We start from the raw sequence: 25076 nt of genomic DNA, 5'->3' as shown, positions 1-25076 counted from the left end.
AGAGAAGAAAAAAAAACCACAACAACCACACAGCAAGCATAACAAAAAGAGGAAATAAAATGAAAACACATTCACACACACACACCAGACTGTCACCGGGCGGCGATATTACGAATCCCACTATGGCCACGCCAAGACCCGCCCTTCAATAGCTAATATTGGCCATGAGAACGCAAGGTAACGTAACCCTATTTCCTCAGGTCCTATCCCCTGACCAATCAGCTATCCTAACCTTAACCACTCAAGGTGAAATGCCTAACCCCAACCAATTGAGCTGCTTCTTAGGGCGGGTCTTGGCATGGCCATAGTGGGATGCGTAATTTTGCCACCGGGCGTGACAGCCTGCCCAAGCATTTGATGTCATCTTTCTAATACTTGACACTTTTTGATACCCTACACTGCAGACGCATTTTGGTTCAGTACTCAAAAAGTATTGAGGGTACATTGACACACAAGCATCAGGTGTTTAGAGTGTGACCTAATTCAAATAGTAAGCCCTGTTGGTCACCCTGGTTGTATACCTAGGTGAAAAAATGGTGCCCTTACTATGGATACATTCATTCATGATGCAGAACAGAGAGAAGAAGCCTTTAGGTACCTCACAGACTTGGATGGTATCTTTCCTCCAGTGCCTCTTGAATGCTTGGTCTTTGCCACTTAGCACATGTCTATGATAGTGCCATAATCCAAGGCAGTCATTCAAAGGCCCAAATTATCTACTACAATGTAAACAAAAATGGAAAAATACTTTCAGAGAGAATTTTGGTAATTAGCACCTCTGTTCACTAATATTATGAGTTATGTACAGTTATGAGATGGTATGGTTAGGTAAAATAAGTATGTATGAGTGATTGAACTTATGAATATATTTTACAGATAAAGGTTAGTTTACTCCTCATGGTCGGTACTACTATAAAAATATGGATTTGTTAAAAAAAAAAGATGCTTTTGGTTGCATTATGGGATGTGTAGAATCTTTGTCACGTGATTATTAGATAATATGCATTTTTGTTCACATTGTAAAATCAATACAATTCTGAATGTAAAAAAAAAAAAAGAAGACAATCCTGTGTTTTTGGAACTTAACCCATACAAGGGACTAAAAGTTAGGATATCCCTAGTCCTAGTATATCCTTTGCGTTCCACTTCCGGGATTTCTCTGGTGCTGCAGGAAATTCGGCCGGATTTTGATATTTGCCGTATCCTTCCGCTTTCTTTGTGTTGGAATTTTAAATTCGGTGGATTTATGAGGACTATGTTTAACTCATAGACAGTATATAAGAATAATAATACAATATATAAGTTTAACTGCTAGACTATCTGTCCAATCTGAGTTTTGTCTCGGAGGACTATTTTGTGCAGAGTTTAGCACCGCCCATGACAATTCTGATTGGTTTAAAGAAATGCCATTAAACCAGAGCACGTTTTCCTCCCATCCTCTATGCTATGTGGAGGAGCCAGACCCTCCTTCGTCGCGCTTTGGAGGAGGGTCTGGCAAAGCGAGACTAGGATATCCCTGACTAATGATAGTTTGCAACATAACATAACATTTTTTTTTCAAGACTGACCCTTAACGTTAGGTATTATGAATGCATTGTCAGGGTCGTCACAAGAAAATGGCCAGGGTCAGATAAACCAATGAACCAGTTGAAAAGACACTCTTGCTCCGAGTTGGGATATTTCCGACGGCACTTGAAGGCGGCAGCGTGTTGTGCCTTGCCTCCAGCAGTAGCTAGATGGCGTCCGTGCCCAAAGCCTTCTCCGACACTGAGACAGCTGAGTCACACATACATTCAGCTAGAGACCGAGGTAAATAGATAGCTAGTGTGCGAAAAAGAGTCTACAGTCGAGAAATTGTGGTGAGTACACTGATTTGGACCCGCAACTGCCTCTGACACCACGTCGAAAGATGCTGACGATAACACTGAAGACCCTCCAACAGCAGACGTTCAAAATAGAAATAGACCCAGAATTGACGGTGAGTAACGTTATAAGTTAACGGGACTGAAGTAAACACGGTCAGGCCGGGGAGGGCTGCCATACAGACTGTAGCATACGTGAATGTTAGCTAATGTTAACGCCAGCCGCGGTAAAGGCTGCTCAATTCTTTAAAGGAGATAGGCGAGTTATTTTGCTTATCTGGAAAAAAAAGTAACGTTAGGTCAGTGGGACAAATATGCGTAAGTTAGGATCGAGCTACAGTAACTGAGTTCATGTGAGGTAATGTAGCTTGAGCGTTAGCTCGTGTAAAATCGGAATTGAGCACGTTTCCCTTCAAAGTAAAAGTAAAACTGTAAACAAGCGTTTCAAAGCACACCATAGACTCTCTAAACAACGTCGTAACCAAAGTTACGTTTTCATTTGCTAAACAATACAGTGAAATGTATAGCGAATAATTCAACTGGCTATTTTGACTTTGCGTCTTGGTATTCCTCGGGGGACGTTACAATGCATGAGCGACATGAAGGGTTTATATTGAAAGTATCTACCGGAAATGTTCTTTAAACTTTCTTTGAGCTTGACAGTGTTTGACTTATCTTGTCTCACCATGAATGACGGTGCAATATTGTAAACCTCCTATCTCTAATATAGTGATGGGAAAGATGAAGAGTAAGTCGTTGTAAGAGCTAAGAACAAAGCATTTCGAAATGTTCTTATCATATAGTAAGTAACATGGAGTACTTTATATCAGGTGTGTTGAGCTAATAATGTTTCCTGTGAAGTGTCATCACGTGAATCATAATGACCATAACAGTCATGGCGCTACACAACTAACACTAACATCAACTTTTACCAACACTTTTACACTTACTTCTGGAATTCATGGTCAATAAATCTCATTTATAGGAAATTATACCTAATTTTGAAATTATAAATTATTTTGACTAAAAGCCTATTAGAGGAACCTATGTTGATGGATAATCACAGGCGTGTGTATGTCCAAATTTAGTCAGCAGACTGTTTTGAAACCATTTAAATTTTTTCAAATGCTATAAAATTGAATACCCAAAATTCAATGAAAGTAGTGATCAAGTACTACCAATTGTACTTACTTTTTGGGTAGTTTGGTTAAAAAGAAACCCATATTTCTGATTATAGAGGTTTTGAAAACAGGTAAGTTTTGACTCGAGGACAACATGAGGGTTAAACTGCTATAAATTATTAGGATTACATATTTGGCTTAAAAAAAAACTGAAACCCTTTTTGTTTAAATGAATCTCTTTTATGACCACAAACTGCTGGTCAAACAACATGCATATCACAGTTACATCCCTTTTTTCTATCACTGCTCCTGTATTTAATTTGTACATTAGTTTATCTGGATGCAGCTTAACAATATACCGTGTTGTGAAAAAAGGTTATCATACCGTGTACATTTGCCAGACTGAGCTCCTAAAGTGGCGTATATGTATGCCACGCCAATTCGTATGCCGTTTTTGCGTGTTATCAAGATGCATAATCGCTTTTTAGTGTGTTTATCAACGCCGTTCGGCCGCCATTGACCTACATTACGTGTGAATTTTTGCCGTAGTATGAAAGGACGTAAGTCCGCAGATGGGTAAAACACAGGACTTTAAGCCTTCCCCTATGTTTTTTTCCTAAACCCAACCGTTTATTGTTTTAAAGTGTGTGATGTTGGTCATCGTCGTTTTTTGGGTTACTAAAGCCTTTCCCAATGTTCTTTTTCTAAAACCAACCTTTTTTTTACACGCGTGTGACATTGTTCTCTCGATAGTACGGCACGTTGTTGTAATAAGACGCCGTGTGTATGTTTACATCCGCTGTATACAGCGTAGGAAGTGGAGAGTGGAAAGCTCAAAATGCGTACAGATAACACGCCATTTGGCTTTAGGAAAGTGCCGTGTATGTTTACACAAAGTCATGATGCCATGTTGACATTTGCTTATCTACGTTTATCCAAATGTTAGTTTTCAAAAAAAGACACTTTTTATGAGGTTTGCACGATATTGATAAAATGTGATATTGCCATATCGATTATGAATATTGCGATAGCAATATTAATTTCGATATTTTGTAAACATATGTAAAATTACAAAAGTTAAGGGAAAACGCATCAAACTAGATTCACAACAATATAGTGCACACTGAGACTTATGTACAGCTACGTAGTGCGGCTGGACCACAGGTCGGTCGTGGATGAAAAATATTCAATCTTTCCGACTCCAAACTCTGCCTGCACCGCATTTATAAAGTTGCGGGATAGCTAACTGTGAGAAATAGTTGCGGGATGGGATTACTTTTGGCCACTAAAGTTTCCTCTCCAATCTCTGTTATTTACTTTACTGTTATTACTTACTTTTGTGTTCTTTCTTTTGCTCCACTGACTGCCTTCTAGAGCTGGGCGATATGGAGAAAATCAAATATCATGATATTGTAAAACAAATATCTCGATGTCAACATTGTCATGATATTGTAGGGTTGACAAATGGTGCTTTAACAAAATAGCCTCACAATTAGATTTAAGATAAATATTCATCAATTATGTGGACATAATGAAAAGTGGGTAAGGCAAATAATAGAAAGTCTAGAACAGTCTCGTAAAGTCAGAAAATGACATCACTTTACTGTAATGTAACCTTTAAAAACCAGGAAAAGACAACACTTAAGCCCTATTATGATATTACATTGGGTAAGCAAGGCCCTACTTTTGGATTATCATATTACAATTGTTATTACGATATCCAAAATCTAAGACGATATCTAGTCTCACATCACGATATTGATATAATATTGATATATTGCCCAGCCCTACTCCCTTCGCTCTCTCGCTCTTTAGGTCCTTTCTTTTCTTTACCTTCTCTGATTCATTCTGATTTTTTTTGGTCTCTATCCATTTCTTCACTTACACTGTCACTGTCTCAAAATATGCACACATGTCACATGGTACGCTCCATAGGGTTTGTCATGTAGTGGCCCCCTGCGCTGACATGCACTAACATGTGCAAGAGGCACGGTAACTGGCCAATGAAATGATCATTATAGCGTTTCAAGCGGGCTCTAAATGAAACACAACTAAGCCACACTGCCAACGGATGGGACACAGCACTCCACAAAAAAACAAAATATTGCATACTTATCGCGACACCTTCGATATAATATTGCGCAATGTGATATCGCGATAACTATATTGAGCCGATATATCACGCACCCCTACTTTTTACACATAAAAACAAGTTTTAAGTTTCATTTATAATAAAGCGTTTGTTCAAGCAAAAATAACCTATTTTCATTCGTTTAGGGGCCAATTAATTGTAACTCATAATTATATTATTGTTAAATAATAAAAATAATAGTTGTTATTTTTTTCTAAGACGTTATCATACCGTGAAAGTCTCATACCGTTGAAACCTAGGGCAGTGACAACATAAACTGGCATGATTACTTCACTTGAAAAGTTCTACATTTTCTGCTTGTCACCAAACATGGTAGCTTTTATGTCAATAATTGCAAAAATATGTACTAATCCCAGTGAATTTAATTTTTTTTTTATTTCTTTAGATTTGACTACTTACACAAACCAAAAGTAAATGCAGTGATCCATATTCAAATACAAATAACAAGCAATACAATACAAGCACACTCCAAACAAAAGAAAACAATTCAAACAAAGCAGGTCCTGGTCCTCCGCCAGAAAAATGTTTTTGATTTGAATCCCTTTTCATGCATTTCTACGTACATTTATAGGGACTATGGTGATACAAAATCCAGGGAATACTGAAGTTGCTCCTAATGGTAATTAAACCAGAAAGAATAGTAATAAACTATGTATAAGAAAATATGTCTTACTTACTTTATTGCTTAAAATAGGGGGCAATCACAGAGACTATATAAATAAAATAATATCAAACAAATTTGTGGACGGGACATGTCCCCCCTGTCCCCAGTTGAAGTTACGCCCTAGCCGGCAGCCAGGTCAGTCAGGCCTTACACTGACTCTAATTTTCACTGACAAAGTGTAACATTTGGAGTTGTTTCAGTTTCAATAACTCCAGGGTTTCCCTACCATTATAAAGCTTAGGTGCAACACTTAAGCCGTTTTGGGCACCACCTAAGTCAATTGAATGTAAAATCATTCGGCAGCATCACTACTAACTACATTTCTTTTGTCAGAACTAATGGTTGGTCTCTGGGGGACTTATTTAGCAAGTTTTGTATTTAAGATTTTGGATTGTTTTATTTTTTAAATAATTTATTACCTGCTCTAGCTTTTCCAACGTTTTAGACACAGATGATGTAATAATATTGGCCCAAAATTATGTCAAATAGCATTATTTTTCTCCATTTAAAATTTTTTTTTTTTATACGTAACATTTTCTAGAGGGAGTACCCCTCAACTCCCAGACAAATACGTGCACCTAAGTCTTCCTCAAACCGAGGGAAACCACTGAACTCTCCCACTAATATCAATGCTTCTTCTGTTGATGTTTGTCAGGTCAAAGCCCTGAAGGAGAAAATAGAGAAGGACAGAGGAAAAGATGCATTTCCTGCTGCAGGACAAAAACTCATCTATGCAGGTGAGCCAGACGATGACTTTGACGGAGATGCAGACAAAAAAACACATTGAATTATTGTATTCAGTTATACCATGGCCCCCAACAAAAGCTTGGTTTGTTTAATTGGCAAGTGATAGATTATATATCGGAACAACTCAACTCGCATTGTTTCTTTTTTACTACCCTTTTAAAATCATACCTTACCGCCAGTACTTAAGATTCACGTTGGGTAATTGAGTTGTGAAACTAACCTAACCATTCGTTAAAATGACTGCAAACGCACTTAAAAAAAAGGATGTTGATGGGGCCATGGTGTAGGATCCAAAGTGTGCTCCTAGGTGTCCACATGTAGAAAGTGATGGACTGGAAAACAACACTCCACTCCACTAGAACACCCCATGCTTTATTGCAGCACTAAAGCGATGTTGAGAATACTTACTAAAGCAGTGAGAATACTCATCTTGCAAATGATGAGTATTCTCACTTATTAGGCTGGTTATTATTAGTCCACACTTTGATTTTAGGTGATGAATAAAATGGATAAAAGTCCACATATCAATTTTCAGAGGTCAAACAAAAAAAGTGCGAAGTAAGAATTTTCACATTTGAATCACAATTGTCAAGCCTTGCCTATCGTCGACGGATCGTCGAATCATGTGGGTTTGGGGGGTGGGGGTGACCGTTAATGGGCGGTTGGATTTATTTACCCGCTTTAAAAAAAGCTTCAAAGATTCGCGGCGAGACGAAGCTGTTTGAGCAATGCAGGGAAAAGCTGCAGCGGTAATACGGTCGAGCGACCTAGAGAGTGACTGAAGAGAGCGAGCGTCGTCAAAACAAATGATGAACACTGGCAATAATAGTCACAGTAAAGATAATGGACCTATGACTCAAAATAGTAGTTGTAGTAGTTCATGGCGTAGCAGGGCACTGCAGGGCGTAGCAGGGCACTGCAGGGCGTGGCAGGGCACTGAAGGGCGTAGCAGGATGTAGCAGGGCGTATCCACATTCACATAGACGCAACAAATGATATTTCCACCTTTTAAACAAAAGCCTGAAAGTCGGAAGTTAGGACGGAAGTAAAGAGTTGTTCTGCTATGAAGATGTTACACCATTTTCATCATCGCTTTGGTGTAAACTGGCAGCTTTCAAAACGTTGCAGACCAGCGCGTTGCAAGTAGTTGCAAGTTTACACTTGTCTCGAGTAAAGCAACTTTACGGCGCTACGAAGATTCGACTGTGAGACGAGCAGTCGAATCAGGCTCTTTCCATCGAAGCAACGAATATTCGACTATTCAGGGTCACCCCTACTTAACACGACACAGTACTAGAAATTGCTACATAGGATAATAGCTTAGCCACTGTGTACCTGTTACTGCCTCATTTTATATTCTTCCTATAATTTGGACTATCCTAGCTTCTTATTCCAAAATTGAGTCTTTTCTCATTTGCGATTTCTGCTTGAATGTTGCAGGCAAAATCTTGAACGATGACACCCGGCTGAACGATTACAAAATCGATGAGAAAAACTTTGTGGTGGTCATGGTTACCAAGGTTAGTGTCTCTTTTGGAATCTTTTTTTTTTTTTACACAGTAATGTGTACTGCAAATACTTTACTGCTGCTTTGAGTTTTCTTTTAACAGAAATAATGTTTTTTTATTCACAAATGAATTCCAGTCTCTTACTTTTCTGATTATGGTTGCTATTAAGAGAACGTCCATGTCTTCCTCCGTAGACATTTCACAATAAAAGTCTCCCAGCAGCTCAAAGGGCATCCCATTCCTGGTAGGCATTTCATTTGAAACAGTTACAGGAAGTACAGGAGTTTCTATGACAGGAGCTTGCTTAGCAATGGTTGCAAAAAATGAAAAGTAGAAGGGATTGAAAACAAATCCAGAAACCATTTTTATTTTTTACTTATTTGGTCTACGGTGGGCATCACCAAATGTCCGCGCTTTGGACCCAGACTGAGGGACGGTTTTATCCGGACCTGTGAACTATTTCTGCTAAATTTAATGAGAATAAATAATGATGATCCCTAGCCATACCACTATGATCAATTCTCAAATGTCTTTTTAGCCTAAACCAGCCCCTCCTCCACAAGCAGCACCTCAGCCAACAGCCCAACCAGCTGTGGCTCCAGCACCAGCACCCGCCTCTGCTTCAGGCCCAGCACCCGCCTCTGGCACAACACTAGAGCCCTCCACACCGACGCATACAGCGTCTGCGCCCACACCTACCCCACAGTCGGTGCCTCGCTCTGAATCCCCGCCCCCAGTGCCAGAAAACGCCCCCCTGGCTTCTGTTGAAGCAACAGCAGCTCTGGACTCAAACACAGCCCCGGGCTCAGCTCCAGCCTCGGCTTCAGCTGCTACTCCGGCCTCGGCCCCAGCTCCAGCTCCCAAAGTTGTCCAGACAGCCCCGGCCTCGGCCTCGGCCCCGGCCCCTGCAGACTGCCCCACCGCCACACCAGACCCTCCCCAGCCAGAAGAAAAGCTAAGCCAAGACCCGGAGAATGAGCCAGCTGCCACTGAAGAAGTCCACTCCATTGCTTCCAGGTTGGAGGAAACCTTTGTTTACGTGCATTGAAGGGTTTTATTCATCATCTGGTTGTCCAAGAAACCTGTCAAAAGTATCATAAAAGAGTTAGAAAACCTGGGTTAGCTAGGAAAGCTCGTATTGTAATCATGGGAACCTGGTTTAGGTGGTTAATGTAATTTGAACAAATTGGACATGTTCTAATGGCATAAAAACCCTTAAAGAGTAACTTAAAGGGTTATCAACCTGGACCCTATTTTCCTATGTTTTTGTGTCTTAATGACTGAAGGGAACAACAAGTTTTGGTCCCAATTGGTCCAGTATCAAGACAGCTGCAGTTGTCAGCGGCGAAACAAGCTACACTGTAACGTTAATGGGCAATTGCGCAGCTTTAGTAGTCAAGAAGGATCGTTGTTGTCATTACTCGCTCAACGGAAGAAAATACGATGGCTAGTAATAAGGAGATACTGGCGTTGTCAGCTCTCTGGCTTCTTCTTGTGGAAGAAGCACTGATTCACTAGTCAAGGGCTAGCACTCCACCAATCAGATTGGTCATTGAGTCCGACTGCCCACCGACCGATTCAACTCAAAGTCAAATCGGCCAAAATGGATGCCGGCGGCTCCTCCGACTGACGAAGGCACGTAACACACCGAACAGACTCGAGTTACCGACCTCGCCAGACTGTCCGATAGCCGATAATCGGGTTGGTGTGTCAGAGCCTTAACATGAAACCATCGCCAATCCCACCAGGCTCCCTTTAAATAAACAGTAATTTTACTGTCGTAAAACACACTTCATTTAAAGTCGACTGACAAAATAAAAAATATCTAATAAAAAATAAATAAAAAATAAAACTATCTAAAGCCATCTGGGTTTATCTTTCCACTGTTCCAACAATCACCACTCGGGTTTGGCCATTTCCATGTGAAAATATGCTGGCTGTTGGTGATTTTGAAACAGTTTCACATTAAACAAAAAGGATCTAACTCTTTAACAAAAAGTTCTATCTCTGTAGTGATCATGTCTCTGTTGTCATACACTTAGAATAATACACTTAGAATAATAATCTGAGCCTGTCGGTGGCAAAAACAGCACTTTTAGTGGACGGAAATTCAAGATGCGCATAGGGTTACATTGCAGCCCGGTTCACGGCTGCTGGTTACAGCGTTCTTGCTCAATACTGGATCAATTTCAAAGATTATTAGACACCAGTGCATGGAAAAATTTGCCTCGTGAGACCGTCCTGATCTTGCGAGCTCCAGTTTTCCACTCGCAGATCAGTCTGGCATCTTGAGATAGAGAAAATTTGGAGCCGTTCGCCAAACGACCGACCAATCAGCGTTGGTTTTGAGGCGGGTTTAGGTGTGACTCGACGAGAAGCGACTGTTCAGTCTAAACAACATGGCGGCTTCCACGGATGAGATGAGCGTAGCTATCGCACAAGTTTTATCTGAATTAGAAAGTATTCCTTCATTGAAAGAAGAGCAAAAAACGTCACTGGAGGCTTTTCTCGGAGGAAAAGATTCTTTTCATGTCATACGCTTCGTTGACCTGATTGGTTGATTTTTGCCTGTCTATCACCAACATAGGTGGTGATAGACAGATGGTTTATCCAGTCAGCTAACCAGTATTTTCGCCCCTTGCCAAAAGTTCTCCAGCGGAAAGTTCCCAGATGGATATGCCGAGCAAATGCGAAGCAATCCATCTGGCGGAGTCAGGTTATGGGAAAATAGGTGAATAGGTTGAAAATAATTGTCTGTATTTCTCACCTACAGAGAATCAGGATTTGTGTTTGTCTTTAACAGAAAGAATGTTGCTGAGCAGTACTTCAGTTAAAATATTTCTTGTAGTTTAAGTGTAACCTAGATGAGACCAATAATAAGACTTTTGCCATGTTCCTGTTCACTCATAGCAAGAAATATGTAGTTTTCAGTAGGGCTGGGTCCCGAATTCAATACTATTTTTAGGCATCGACCGAATTGCCTCTAAAGTATTGAGTATCGAAAAATGCCTCCACATTCAATACCCAGTTTCAATACCTGAGGAGTAAATCTCATCAGCGTCAGTAAGCTAATAAGCACGCAGCATGCTTCTACCAAGATCTAACAATGTCTGTGATTGGCTGTGTAACGTTACACTCTGTTACGCACAGAGACGGCTCACATAGTAGGAGCTGAAAAATAAATAAGATTGTGCCGTAATTTATTGTTTTATAAAATTGGCATCGAAAAAAGTATTGTTTGGGAATCGGTATTGAAGTCAGGGAATTGGTATCGGTACCGGTTCCCGGTAAATCAAAATTTTTGTAACGATACCCAGCCCTAGTTTTCAGTGTATACATTTTAGCCATACTTGCGACTAGTGATTAGCGGCACTAGGGATGGCGATGTTGGTCAGATTGGTCCAGACTGAAATGTCTCAACAAGTGATGGAAGAATGGCAACTGCATTTTGTACAAACATTTATGTTCCTCTTCGGATGGATTGCAATAACTTTGCAGATCCCGTAACCTTTGGTCTGCCATCATTAGGTCAACATTGTAATTTCTCCGATCCTTTCTTCTGGTTCACGACCAAATACCTGCACAACTAATTACATTCCCATCAGCTGTAGCTGTATGTTTAATTCTAATTAGCCAGCATGCTCACATGCTCAATGAAGTTGGTGAACATTATACCTGCTGAACATCAGCATGTTAGCATTGCCACTGTGAGCATGTTAGCATTTCGCAGCCTCACAGAGCTAGGTGGACTTCTTCTTGTTTTTTTTTGTCTCTTTCTTGAACCTTGCTTGTCTTGATTCTGTTAAAATGTATGCTTATTGTAATTGTTTCTTTGGAATGTTGATTTTTTAATTTTATTGTTGATTTTTTTTTCTTCTTCCAAAGCCTCGTTGATGAACTGGGTCTCCTTGAAGAAGCAGCGTCAATACTGGGTAATATATATCTATGATTTTTCTTTCCTCTGTCATAAATTCAAAGCATACCACTGTATTGGTTATATTTTGCTTTTGCTTTTTGCTTTAAACCTCAGCACCCGGTTGATGTTTGCATGAGCTAGATAGTATGACATGTCTTTCAACCACATCGAAAGACAAAGTGTTTCTTCCTGTTCTCCTCCCTGCAGCATCCCACTGCCTCCTAGATCTCTCTCCAACAACGCCGTGCCTTTTGTGTGTCTTTGTAGTCTCAACACGATGAATTGTCCAAATAGGTATAATGGAGTACACTTTCAGACAGTCCCTTCTTGTAGACATTGAACTGAATTTCCCCAAGAGGGATTTATAAAGTATACCTTTTCTTTCTTCTTTATTGCACACAGTTGAGGGTCCTAGAGGTCTAAGGTTGCTTTCACACCTACCTCGTTTGGTCCGTTTAAAAACAAACCCTGGAGCGTTTGGTTCGCCTTCTTCTAAAAAATTTGAAACGCTAAAGCAGAATCAGAAAACCCAAGACAAGACGTTTATAAATGTGGCGTTGCTCCATTATTTCTGAGAGCAGAAGTGTCGGCGAGTTTTGGATATTCTGTCCAATAAATGAGCGACCGTCTCGACCGTGTGACGTGTGTTCACACAGTGTTTGGTGCGTCTGATAAAGTGCAGTGTGAAAGCAAACCGAACCAAATAAAAAATGACTTAAAAATATAATAATAATATAAAAAATAATTAAATGCCAAAAAATAATTAAATGCCAAGAAAGGTCCCATGGCATGAAAATGTCACTTTATGAGGTTTTTTAACATTAATATGCATTCCCCCAGCCTGCCTATGGTCCCCCAGTGGCTAGAAATGGTGATAGGTGTAAACTGAGCCCTGTGTATCCTGCTCTGCCTTTGAGAAAATGAAAGCTCAGATGGGTCGATCTGGAATCTTCTCCTTATGAGGTCATAAGGAGCAAGGTTACCTCCCCTGGCCCACCCATGAGAGAGAGACATCATGGCTTTCAATCAAGCAAAGTGGCAGTTGGTCAAGGCCACACCCTCCACCCTCCACCTTGCACCCCCTCTCTCCTCCTCAGACACAGAAATGGCACATCCTAAGGAAAGCTCATTGTGGGACTGGCTCTAGTGGCTGTAATTCTGCACCAAGGCTGAGTTTCGGGAAAGATACTTCAGATACAGTATTAGGGGACCACTAAGGTCTATATAAAAGAACTTAACAGTATTAGGGACACTAAGGTCTATATAAAAGAGACTTCAGATACAGTATTAGGGGACCACTAAAGTCTATATAAAAGAGACTTCAGATACAGTATTAGGGAGACCACTAAGGGCTATATAAAAGAGACTTCAGATACAGTATTAGGGGACCACTAAGGTCTATATAAAAGAGACTTCAGATACAGTATTAGGGGACCACAAGAGCTATATAATAATTTTTAGTACTATGTAAAAGAGACTTCAGATACAGTATTAGGGGACCACTAAGGCCTATGTAAAAGAGACTTCAGATACAGTATTAGGGGACCACTAAGGCCTAAATAAAAGAGACTTCAGATACAGTATTAGGGGACCACTAAGGCCTATGTAAAAGAGACTTCAGATACAGTATTAGGGGACCACTAAGGTCTATATAAAAGAGACTTCAGATACAGTATTAGGGGACCACTAAGGTCTATATAAAAGCATCCAAAGAGCACCATGTCATGGGACCTTTTTAAAATGATTCCATTCAAAATCTGACTAAAATGAACACAAAGTAGCATCCACAGGTCCACTGCTGAATGTTTGACTATATGTGAAGTGACACATTTGCACTGCGAAAAGCTGAGCTCTTTTTTTTACTCTTAAGTCTTTTTTGTCACAGGCATATGTACACACACACAGCAACCTGCTTACTTTAGTGCATGTAAACATCATTCATATTACTTTAGATTCAGACATTTATTTTTGTATCACAATAACCCAGGTGATTATTGCCTGTGCAACCATTGTTAAAACTGCTAGTAGCTCATGTTGCAGGACCTTTAATGCTACAAATACACCAAAATGTAAACTGAAATTAATGGTCAACTATTTTGATAATCGATTCATCGGTTTGAGTCCTTTTCAAGTAAAACAGCTCTGATTCCAGCTTCTTAAATGTGAATGTTTTCTAGTTTCTTCTCTCCTCTGTGACCGTAAACTGGATATCTTTGAGTTGTGGACACAAGACATTTGAGGACGTCATCTTGGGCTGTAGGAAACACTGATCCACATTTTTTTTCCATTTTTCTGACTCTTTGTAGGCCAAACAACTAATCCATTCATCGAGAAAATAATCGACCGATTAATCGACAATGAAAATAATCGTTAGTTGCAGCCCTAACCACTTATATACATATGTATACCAATTGATGACCGTTACATGTTTAAGACATGTAATAACTATTCCATAGGATTGCAAAATCAACTTCCTCATTTCAACCAGGGCCACGTTCAGCCCTGACAAAATGTAGCAACACGCGTTGTTTTTTTTGGGCATTTCTGTCTTTATTGGATAGGAAAGCTGAGATATGAAAGGGGAAAGAGAGGGGGGGGGAGACATGCAGGAAAACCATCGAAGGTCGGACTCAAACCCTGGACCTTCTGCGTCGAGGAATACACCTTTGCATATGTGTGACCGCTCCACCAACTGAGCTAACCGGCCAAGCAACACGTGTTTTTAAACTGAAACGGGGTGCCTTGAACACCCTGTTGTGTGCGCGCAAGCACTCTGCCTTTTTATTACCACGGGTTTACAGACACGTCTCTGCTGATTGGGTATCACCTGCGACACAGCCAATAAACGAGAGACACACCCACCAAACAAGAGAGAACCTACAGTCTCAAAGCCGTTTCACCCCGTTCCACGGAATTCAATCAGGAAACCGTAGCAAAACAGTGCACACTGTTTTTCGAGATTGAACGTGTCCCTGCTTCCATTGACCTCCTTTGTCTCTCTCCTGTGTCTCTCTCCTGCCCCTCCTGTTGTTTCCACAGTGACAGGTCCAGCCTACGAGAACCTGGTGTCAGAGATCATGTGCATGGGTTATGAGCGAGAGCAGGTAGTTGCTGCACTCCGAGCCAGTTACAACAACCCGGACCGAGCAGTGGAGTATCTACTCATGGTGAGGATTTAACCAGCCCGTGTGTTTTTCTTCCCAGCCCCGCCTGCCACTGAATGCTAGAGTGTGAAGTAAATGTTTGTGAACTGCAGGGTATTCCAGCAGAGGCCAGTGATCTGCCGCCTCCGGAGCCAGTTAGACACAGTGCTCCAGCCAACCCCCCCACCCCTGCTACACAAGAACCACTGCAGCCCCCAGCAGCGTTAAACAGTAAGAGCACACCTTTATCACCTCTATTTATGTAGAGTGTGTGTGTGTGTGTGTGTGTGTGTGTGTGTGTGTGTGTGTGTGTGTGTGTGTGTGTGTGTGTTTGTGTGTGTGTGTGTGTGTGTGTGTGTGTGTGTGTGTGTGTGTGTGTGTGTGTGTGTGTGTGTGTGTGTGTGTGTGTGTGTGTGTGTGTGTGTGTGTGTGTGTGTGTGTTTTAAAAAAAAAAAAAAAATAGATAGATAGATAGATAGATAGATAGATAGATAGATAGATAGATAGATAGATAGATAGATAGATATAGAGAGATCCATCTGGTTATTCCCAGACAATGTACACACTAAACACAACAACAGCAGTAACCAGCCCGTTCCCTCCCCAGCAGGGCCGGTGTCTGGCAGCCAGCCTTCCCCTGCTCGGGGAGGCTCCGTCTCCACAGAGAACCCTCTGGAGTTCCTGAGGAACCAGCCTCAGTTCCAGCAGATGAGACAGATCATCCAGCAGAACCCGGCCCTCCTACCAGCCCTTCTGCAGCAGCTAGGCAGAGACAACCCGCAGCTGCTGCAGGTACCACACCAGCACACACACCGCGCTACAGTGGGTTTCTGCCGGAGATAAAAGTGTGTCTGTTTTTTTTTCTGTTATACCCCTTTTACACCACCTATCAGGGTCAGGCTAGGAATGTCTGATCAGGGTTCAACCCTCCTTTTGGAAATTCAAACCAGGCCAGTCTACATGGGTATATCCGTGGTCGTGACAATTGAGATCACCTGGGTCAACCCGGGAGCAATGCATAACAATTAGTTTAATTTCTAGAAATGGGCGAGGCTTTCACGTCATATTCAGTGAACCGCGAACATCACACCAGTCCATCTGTATACCAGCAGAACCAATGTTTTGTAGCTACTTGAGTCATTGTACAGTAGGGAGAGATAAATACAGCTTACTTTATGATTGTTTCGCAGTGATTACGTTCTAAAGCACAATATTCAAATAATTTTGTGCAGACTGATTGCTCTTCCTCTGCATATTTATTGCTTAGCTGGACAAGGAAGTAAGTTACTCTAGTATTGATTTTTGACTATTTTAAGATGAAGGGAGAACATTTCTCTTGGTTTGATTTTATTAAAAGTAAAGTTGGGCTTTGTTGTTGGCTTCACGACAATTTTTTTTTTTAAAAAGACAGAGAGAAAAAAGAGAGAGATTTGCGCTACCGCAGCAGCCGCACTGAACTGCTGCCGGGTGCCAGAGAGAGGGAGTAAGAGCGGCAGTGCAGAGAGAATTAAACAAAACTTATTTTCATATCTTTACAGTTTTTACAGGCAGTTTTGCTTGTAAAACTCTGCTACTGCTTTGCCGGCAGACTAGTGAACATCCGGGTACCCACTGACTGTTCAGAAAGGAATTGAACCGCTCTGCTGCTGTTGAAGCTGCCTGTAATAATCCTAGTTATATACAGTCTATGGTGAAAGCACAGTGAGACAACCTTCATGTTGTTTTTTTCAAAATGTGCAGCGACCTGTGACGACTGCCCCACTGTCATTTCCAACCAATCACATGATTTGTCCCACCCCGGCTGTTAGCGACCCAGGTTGTGCGCAATTCACATTGAAATCGACCCTAGTCTACCCTGATCAAACCCACCTGGTGACCTGGGTCACGAAGCCGAGTAGATGGAGGAGAGTTACCCCATTCACACGCACAGTTGACCTGGGTATAACCCTGGTAGAGCCATCGGTGTGAAAGGGGTATTAGTAAGATATTTCCAAAACCCATTAACCCTTGTAGAAAAAAGGAAAAGCCAAGGGACTCTTCTTCAAGATTATTAAAAAGCCTTTATTTTGGTGGCTATTTCATAATAGAAAATTTAAGAGACATAGGGAGAAGCAACCCACGCATAGCGGCACAGCCTTCTTCTTCTTTTTTTAATATATTTTTTTATTATTGAAGCAATCAGGATATCAACATATCAAATAGAAACAAAACAACTTATAGGATGCCACATGAAACAAAAGAAAAAGCTTTTACAATTTTATCTTCTCAAAATAATCAATGGTTCCCATATTGCCTGGAGTTTGTGTGCAATCCCTCTGAGTGAAAATTGTATCTTTTCCAGCTGTAACAGGCTCATCACTTCTTTCAATAATGCTGGTTGGGCTGGTGGATTTCTCTGCTTGCAATTTAGTAAAATCATCCTTCGTGCCAACAGTATCACATAACGCATCCCATTGTATTGATTCTTTGACAAAACCGTTGTGGTCGCTTTTACTCCAGATACCGCCAACACTGGGTCTGGTTTAAGTCGAATATTAAGAACTTCAGACAGAGTTTTAAAGATGTTGGCCCCGTAATTACAGTCTCGGGCAGTTCCAGAACATATGTGCTATAGAAGCCTGCTCTGCCTTTGAGAAAATGAAAGCTCAGATTGGTCGATCTGGAATCTTCTCCTTATGAGGTCATAAGGAGCAAGGTTACCTCCCCTGGCCCACCCATGAGAGAGAGACATCATGGCTTTCAATCAAGCAAAGTGGCAATTGGTCAAGGCCACACCCCCACCCTCCACCTTGCACCCCCTCTCTCCTCCTCAGACACAGAAATGGCACATCCTAAGGAAAGCTCATTGTGGGACTGGCTCTAGTGGCTGTAATTCTGCACCAAGGCTGGAGCTTGTCCACATCGGTCACATAGGGGGACTGTAGGGAACATCTTGGACAGCCGTAGCTTTGATAAATGTAGTCTGTGTAGAATTTTTAATTGTATCAGTCCATGTCTGGCACACACTGAAGAGGAGTGGACAAATTCTTGTGCCTTTCCCAATTGAGTCTCTGTGATTTCCACTCCCATATCCTCCATCCAGGCCTCTCTTAGGTGGTCCAGTGTTATTGTGCGGTCCAATTGTGTCAAGTCATCGTGGATCTTAGAGATCGCTCTTTTAGTCTGGGGTTCAGGCAATAACAGTGTGTCCATTTGAGAAACCAGAGGTTTGTTTGGGAAGGATGGAAATGTCTTTTTAACGAAATTTCAGATTTGTAAATACCTAAAGAAGTCCGTGCTTGGGATATTGAATTTCTCTTTTATTCGCTGAAATGTGGGAAAAATGTTGTCAATAAATAGATCATTGATTGTCCGACTTACTTGTAAATGCCATTTGTGAAATGACAGATCGGAAAGTGATGGAGGGAAGGAGTGATTATTTATTATTGGCATTAGCGCTGAACAAATCTGCCAGCCAAAGTGCCTCCGAATTTGGGACCAAATTTTAATTGAGTGTGAAATAGTTTTTCATCTTAACCTTTGGCGTTGGTAGAGCAGAAAAAAGTATTGCTTCTAAAGAGGAATCAGAGTTATTTTGATTTTCCATCCTCCCATTCAGCCCCCTGCATCTGGAACCAGAAAGATATAGATCGAATGTTACAAGACCAGTAATGGAGCCGAAAGAAAGGCAACCCCATACCCCCAATTGCTTTAGGTCTCTGCAGAAACGCTTTTTTAATTCTTGGGGGTTTCTTATTCCAGATAAATTGAGATATGGCCGCATCTAATTTGTCAAAAAAGGCTTTGTTAATGAGAATAGGGATGCACTGAAAGAGAAATAAATATCTTGGTAAGATGGTCATTCTCACAATATTAATTTGACCTGCAAGGGAGATTGGAAGATTTGCCCATTTGTCAAAGTTACGTATTGTTTGGTCGTACAGCTTGAGGAAATTGTGATTTAAATAGATCAGAATGGTTTCCAGGAATATTTATCCCCAGATATTTAAATTGGTCTGAGATTGTAAATGGCAGGGAGCTGAAATTGTGTCTGTTCTGTCTGGCTTTTGGATTAATTGGAAACAATGTACTTTTTGAGAGGTTGAGCTTGTATCCAGATACAGGCATTGATTTTGCAGGATTTGAGATAAATAACAGTAAATCGTCTGCGTATAAGGCCACCTTGTGTTCTGACCCTCCCCTTTCAGTACCTTCATATTCTTTTGCCGTACGTAGCGAGATAGCGAGAGGTTCAATGGCAAGCGCAAATAACAGCGGTGACAGGGGGCACCCTTGCCTCGTAGAGCGACCAAGTGGAAAGTAGCTGGAATTAACGTTATTTGTTTTCACGGAGGCCTGAGGGTGAGCGTACAATAATTTAACAAGGGAGATGAATTTTGAACCGATTCTAAACTTAGACAAGGTCGAGAAGAGATAATCCTACTGTACCCTGTCAAAAGCTTTCTCTGCGTCTAAAGAGATAAATATTTCATGGTGTTCATTATTTGCGGGTTGTGTGTAGATAATGTTAAAGATGCAGTAGGTAAGTCTTATAAAACTAACTTTCTGTCATATTTGCTGAAACTGACCCTATGTTCCAGTAGAACTACATGAATTATGGAATATATAAAAAATCCAGCTCCTCTGGCACCACCTACAGCCTGTAGTGCGATTGGCAAAATTCCACCGCTCCGGTTGATTTTCTCCAATCAGGGCCACAGGGGGTGTCTATCTGCCGGTCAATCACTGCTCAGGCACGTACACGCATATATAGCGTTCTCCCCTCCCCCCCTTCCCCGCACACAAGCTGCAGAAAGGTTTCCCTAAACTCGGGTGAATGTTGGGAGTGGCTTTTCAGAGGTGGCGTGAGCTCCGGGATTTTAAAGATCTGAAGAACGATGCAGATGTAGCCACATTTCTTCTCGACAGGTAACATAATTACCATGAATGATTTATCTTTCACTTGGTTATTAGTAGTCAAAAGTCCACAAAGCTACGTTGGTGAGCATGATCGTAACGTTTGCACAGTGGTCAGTCTGGTATGATGCTGAAATGGCTAACGTTAGCTTGCTAGTTAGCATCGTTTTACTGTTGTTGAGTAAAGTTAACGTTGTGTTGGTGTTTAGTTATTGAAAATGTTGTCTGACATGCCGTTAGTTCTGTCACACTCCCTTGTGTGGGAGGGGCTTAGGAGACGGTTTGGGCTGCAGCAGAAAGGGGGGAGGGACTGAGAAGTTGTCGATGTTCAAATTTGTTGGCAAAGTCCTGGCTCTTCACAATCTTACCTACAGCAGCCTTAAGTAGTCTCCGTATGTTAAAGAATAGCTGCCTGCGCTATTGACGTTTTTGTTCTTGTTTTTCCCGACATTTTTGTCCCCTTTTTCAATGTTCTTTTATCAATTCTTTTCTTCAAATGTTATAAAATTGAATAAAACACCCACATTGAATGAAAGTAGTGAAATGATCATTCATTTTACTCGTGAATAGCATTATACGGAACCATCCGCGTTATTATTTTTGACAATTTGGTTGAAAGAAACCCACATTTCTGATATAGAAACTTTTTGGGAAAAAATGGGTCAAATTTGACCTGAGGACAACAGGAGGGTTAACAGAGCAGTAAAAGATGAAGATCTGTGAGATGTATTTCATTACAGCCACCATTTTGTACGGTACAGTAGGCCTATTCTTTACAAGAGGAGTATCTTATTCCTCAAACCCATTTTATTGCTACTTCAAGAGCTTTGGCAGTCACTTGGCCAACATTATGAAAGCATCAACACTTGATAAAAAAAAGTGATATACTACTTGAGAGAGAGAGATATATATAATCTAAATGCATAACAAGTATGTATTTAAATATTTAGCAATTGTGAACAATCTAATTATTTTACACAAGTCAGACCAAATGCAGTACGTCTGATAAAACCATGTGGTCAGTTTCCCATGTCTCCTGTATACTGTATGACTTTTGTAACTAGCTGTTTGCTGTCCTGTTTGTGTGGGGCTGGGGACCTGTATATTTGCTGTATTGTAGTATTTATAGTGTTTATATGTATTACTTGCAGCAAATCACGCAGCACCAGGAGCGTTTTGTGCAGATGCTGAATGAGCCACGAAGCGGAGACACGGAGGGGGACGGGGCCGAGGCCGAGGCTCAGGGGTCACCACAAACCAACTACATCCAGGTCACCCCGCAGGAAAAGGAGGCCATTGAGAGGGTCAGTTACCAGTGTCTGTATTTGTATGGAAGCAAATAAGAGACATACAGTACGTATTCAAATTTGAACAGCCGCTGAATACTTAATATTGAAATATTTTACTTTGAAAACCATGTATCTGAACGCATTTGTTCCGAAGTCAACTCCTTGAAATTACATTATGAAATTTCTTGATTTGCAATTTCAAAAGATGAATTTTTATATATTTTTTCAATGGTCACAAATTCAGATCTAACAATTTCTAGTTTCAGATTAAAATAAAAATAGATTCAGGTTGTTTCAATTCACATGATAAAATTTAGATTTAAAAATTTAAGTTGAAAAAATTCACATAGCAATGATTCACATAGCAACATCAGCAAATACTTATGTTTTTTATTTGCTTCCATATTTTGGTCTCATTGATTTGTCCTGTATTCTGGAAAATTGCACAACTTGCGCTTTGATCAAAATAGGGTTAAATTGACTTATAAATAGTTTCCAAGTACATGAACCTATAGCAGAATATATATACATACATACATACATAACACACACACACACACACACACACACACACACACACACACACACACACACACACACACACACACACACACACACACACACAATAAAATATATATTTTTTTTCAACAAGAAAAGTTTTGTATACTGAAGGTAAGTATTCATGTATCTGTATTTCTCCTATTTTGATTATAGTGTATGGTGGGCAGTCATGGAGCATTGTGTGAATGAGTGAACTGACCCCTGGGTTAATCTATTAAATTTGTAAAATCTGCATCACCCTGTCGGGGTTGTATTGTTATTCTGTACTTAGTATCTGGTATACCTATATACTGTTGTGATTATAGACTGTTCAAAAAGATGGACCACACATCTCCACTTTCTCCCACTGTAAAAAAATTGAAGCCAAAGTACGGATACGGACGCCATCATCCCGTTGTTTTGGAGCCAGTCTGCGCAGTAGAAATTAGGTGTTGGAGTTGCGGTAAAAAGTTGAGACCGACACAACTTTTGAAGAAACGCAACCCCACGTCACGCTGTAAATGTAAATTGGCCGTTTCATTGACACTCCCCCTGCCGCACCACCCTGCGACAAATTGCTGAATCTCTTTTTTTTGCTGTGAATGCCCCGCAAGTGTCCGCCCTCGCAAGTAACTGTCTCAGGCACAGCCGTACTGTTTTGTATGTATGTATGTATGTATGTAACATGAGCATGTGTGTTGTGTTCCAGTTAAAAGCGCTGGGCTTTCCGGAAGGCTTAGTCATCCAGGCTTACTTCGCCTGCGAGAAGAACGAGAATCTAGCTGCCAACTTCCTGCTACAGCAAACGTGGGACGACGAGTAGCCCAAAACCTCACCTGACACATCACCGTTCAACAGAGGGCCGCAGAATAGATGACAGCCCTACACCAGGTTCCACCAGGGAGGAACCAGAACAGGAGAGGGAAGAGGACTGTTCTTTTTCATGCCATGTGACTGTGGTCTAATTATGGGGGTGATGGTGATGGCGAAGACAATGCTGTTGAAAGTTAGCTGTGCTGCCCTACCCTCCATTCAGCCGTGACGATCATCATAGCAGCTCAAAGATGGAGCTGCGCCTCACTGCTGATATCCTAACTGCTGCCGCTTGTGCCAAGTGATCACACTGAGAGAAGTCATGCTAGGAAAACATACCAACGCTCTGCATCACCTTCTTAGGCCAAACAGGCTTTGATTTACAGGGTCTCCTCTGCAGTCAGCTCACAGACTGCCTGCAGAAGATGTGTTAAACTTAGACTACGGTACATATACAGTGTATACTCTACAGCAGGGGTGTCAAACTCATTTTCCCTTGCTTTTTTGGACACTTTTATTGCATTGTCGTCGACAAATGCCCTACAAAAGTCAGAAAAAAGCCATCATAGAGTTTAGCAAATCAAGAAACACAGTTTCCCGTCTTTTTGGTTTGGCGCACAGCTAGGCTCGCCAAAATTTATTGTGAACCTAAACTGATATTCGGGCCGGATAAAAAATGTCCCCCACACCCCAGGCCTTGAGTTTCACACCCCAGCACTACAGAGTGTAGCTGTCGTGAATGTATACATGACTAAAAACAATGTGCGTTTGCAAACCCTCCATGTTGAGTTTACCTGAAAATGTGATGCAAACTGTTGACTTCACTGTTTGAGAGCTAGCATTGCTTTATACTAAAGTTCAGGTCTGATCATTTCATTTATTCTGCCTCTGTATTATCCTCAGTAAAAAAAAAAAATTAAAAAATCTCAAACACTCAAAATATCTTAGCTCCAACCAGCACAAATTTCGGTGGCGTTTTGATCTTGCAATAAGCATGCAGATGTGATTGACATCTGCAAAGTTATTGAAATTGCTGCAGGTGAGTTGAAACTTTTCAGCCCATTCCTACCAGAAAAAAAAGACAAATGAGATGAAATATTAGGAATGGAAATTCAAAATGTTAAGATAATAACTCATCATTTTGACTTACTATCTCAATTTTGTTGGTGTCATTATTTTGACTTAATAAAAAGATAATAAATGTTGACTTGGTATATACAATTTTGATTAAGGTCAATATTTCTTACTTTTGAATTGAGTCAAAATAAAACATTTGACTTTGAAAGTCTTATTTTATTATTTTGACTCACCATGAGTAGATATTTATTTTTATTTATTACTCTTAACTTTTTTCTTGATCTTAAAAAAAACATTTTTTTTTGGCAGAAATGGGCTTCCAACAACTAAGACATTCAAAAATCTGTCCCAACACGTTGCACTCTATTCTGAACATAAAATGAATTAGTTGTGCAGTCACAGTATTTTATGATTACCTCTTGTCGAGATTATGTGTTCTGCGGTATTATATTTTGTGGGAGAAGAGGGGGCCACCCAAATGCAGCACTCCGCTTTAGTCGCCATTGTGGTCTTTCACTGTGGAGGGTTTGTTTGATTTTGCAGATGAGGGAATTTGAAGGTTGATTATGAAGTGCCACATAGCATGCCTTGTGAGCTAAATATTTGACTTTAGAAAAGAAAAGTTGTGTTATAAATACTTAATTAGCTGGAATAATCGAGCATAATTCACTTCCTACTTTCAGACCATCTGTTTCTGTTCCATTTGTCTCATATCACATCTATGCATCTTAAAGCTGCAAGACTTTGAGCCATTGCTCCTTCATGCCTTATGGTCGGTAAAGACTTGAACATGTTTAATTTTACGAATTGGGATATATAGTTTACAATAAAGTGGTTTAATTATTGATAATTATTCGGTTATTGTTTCAAAAGTGGACAAAAGGGAATAAGTGCTAAAGCCAAAACAATATTTTTTTCAGCTTTCAGCATGTAGTTTGCTGTCTCTCCTTTTACTTCTCTATATTGTGTTTTAACTGAAAATGACTGGAAGTGTTGTATTATATTGTATATTGGGTATACAAACTCTAGGGGGGAAAAAGGCACTTTACTGGGACAAATGCTATTCTTTAGTTGTGAAGGGTTGTTGGATGCATGGGATTGTTACAGTTATTTATAGCATGGTAGTGGGTTGGAATGATGTGTGGTGTTGCTCTCACCTCAGTTTATCTGTTTTATCCATTTTGTCTGTTTTTGTTTTGGGGTTTATAGAAAGAACACCGGTAGAGGTTATGCTGAATAGTTGTGAAAAAAACCTTTTGTTAAAGCATTGTGTAAAATAAATGGCTTTTACAAAGTGGGTGAGACAAGGTGATGTTTTCATCATGAATGATCTTAGTGCAAGCATGAG

The 25076-nt window shown here is 40.6% G+C and overlaps 1 protein-coding gene across 3 annotated transcripts; it reads left to right on the top strand.

Moving 5' to 3' along the window:
- The first annotated feature begins 1476 nt into the window (after positions 1-1476).
- rad23ab (RAD23 homolog A, nucleotide excision repair protein b) lies at positions 1477-25025 on the top strand. 3 transcript variants are annotated; one of them, XM_039811942.1, is made up of 10 exons: positions 1477-1978; positions 6455-6536; positions 7987-8066; positions 8593-9071; positions 11940-11986; positions 15010-15137; positions 15227-15344; positions 15724-15935; positions 21161-21313; positions 22548-25025. In XM_039811942.1, exons 1-10 carry the CDS (start codon positions 1910-1912, stop codon positions 22659-22661), a joined length of 1482 nt encoding a protein of 493 aa, XP_039667876.1. In that variant the 5' UTR covers positions 1477-1909; the 3' UTR covers positions 22662-25025. The 3 variants fall into 3 exon arrangements, with proteins under 3 accessions (XP_039667876.1, XP_039667875.1, XP_039667877.1); XM_039811941.1 differs by having other exon boundaries at positions 1479-1978; positions 15721-15935; XM_039811943.1 differs by having other exon boundaries at positions 1481-1978; positions 15721-15905.
- Positions 25026-25076: the final 51 nt, after the last annotated feature.

The sequence above is a fragment of the Perca fluviatilis genome, chromosome 9, assembly GCF_010015445.1.
Source record: "Perca fluviatilis chromosome 9, GENO_Pfluv_1.0, whole genome shotgun sequence".
NCBI lineage: Eukaryota > Metazoa > Chordata > Actinopteri > Perciformes > Percidae > Perca > Perca fluviatilis.
The sequence above is the reverse complement of the archived record's forward strand: the minus strand, read 5'-3'. Positions and strand labels throughout refer to the sequence as shown.

What these genes read in the sequence shown, in the direction of transcription:
- rad23ab (XM_039811941.1), top strand. Translation starts at nt 1,910, where the DNA reads ATGCTGACGATAACACTGAAGACCCTCCAACAGCAGACGTTCAAAATA. An exon ending in TGGTGGTCATGGTTACCAAG is followed by an intron (nt 8,067 to 8,592) that starts GTTAGTGTCTCT and finishes ATGTCTTTTTAG; the next exon opens with CCTAAACCAGCCCCTCCTCC. An exon ending in AAAAGGAGGCCATTGAGAGG is followed by an intron (nt 21,314 to 22,547) that starts GTCAGTTACCAG and finishes GTTGTGTTCCAG; the next exon opens with TTAAAAGCGCTGGGCTTTCC.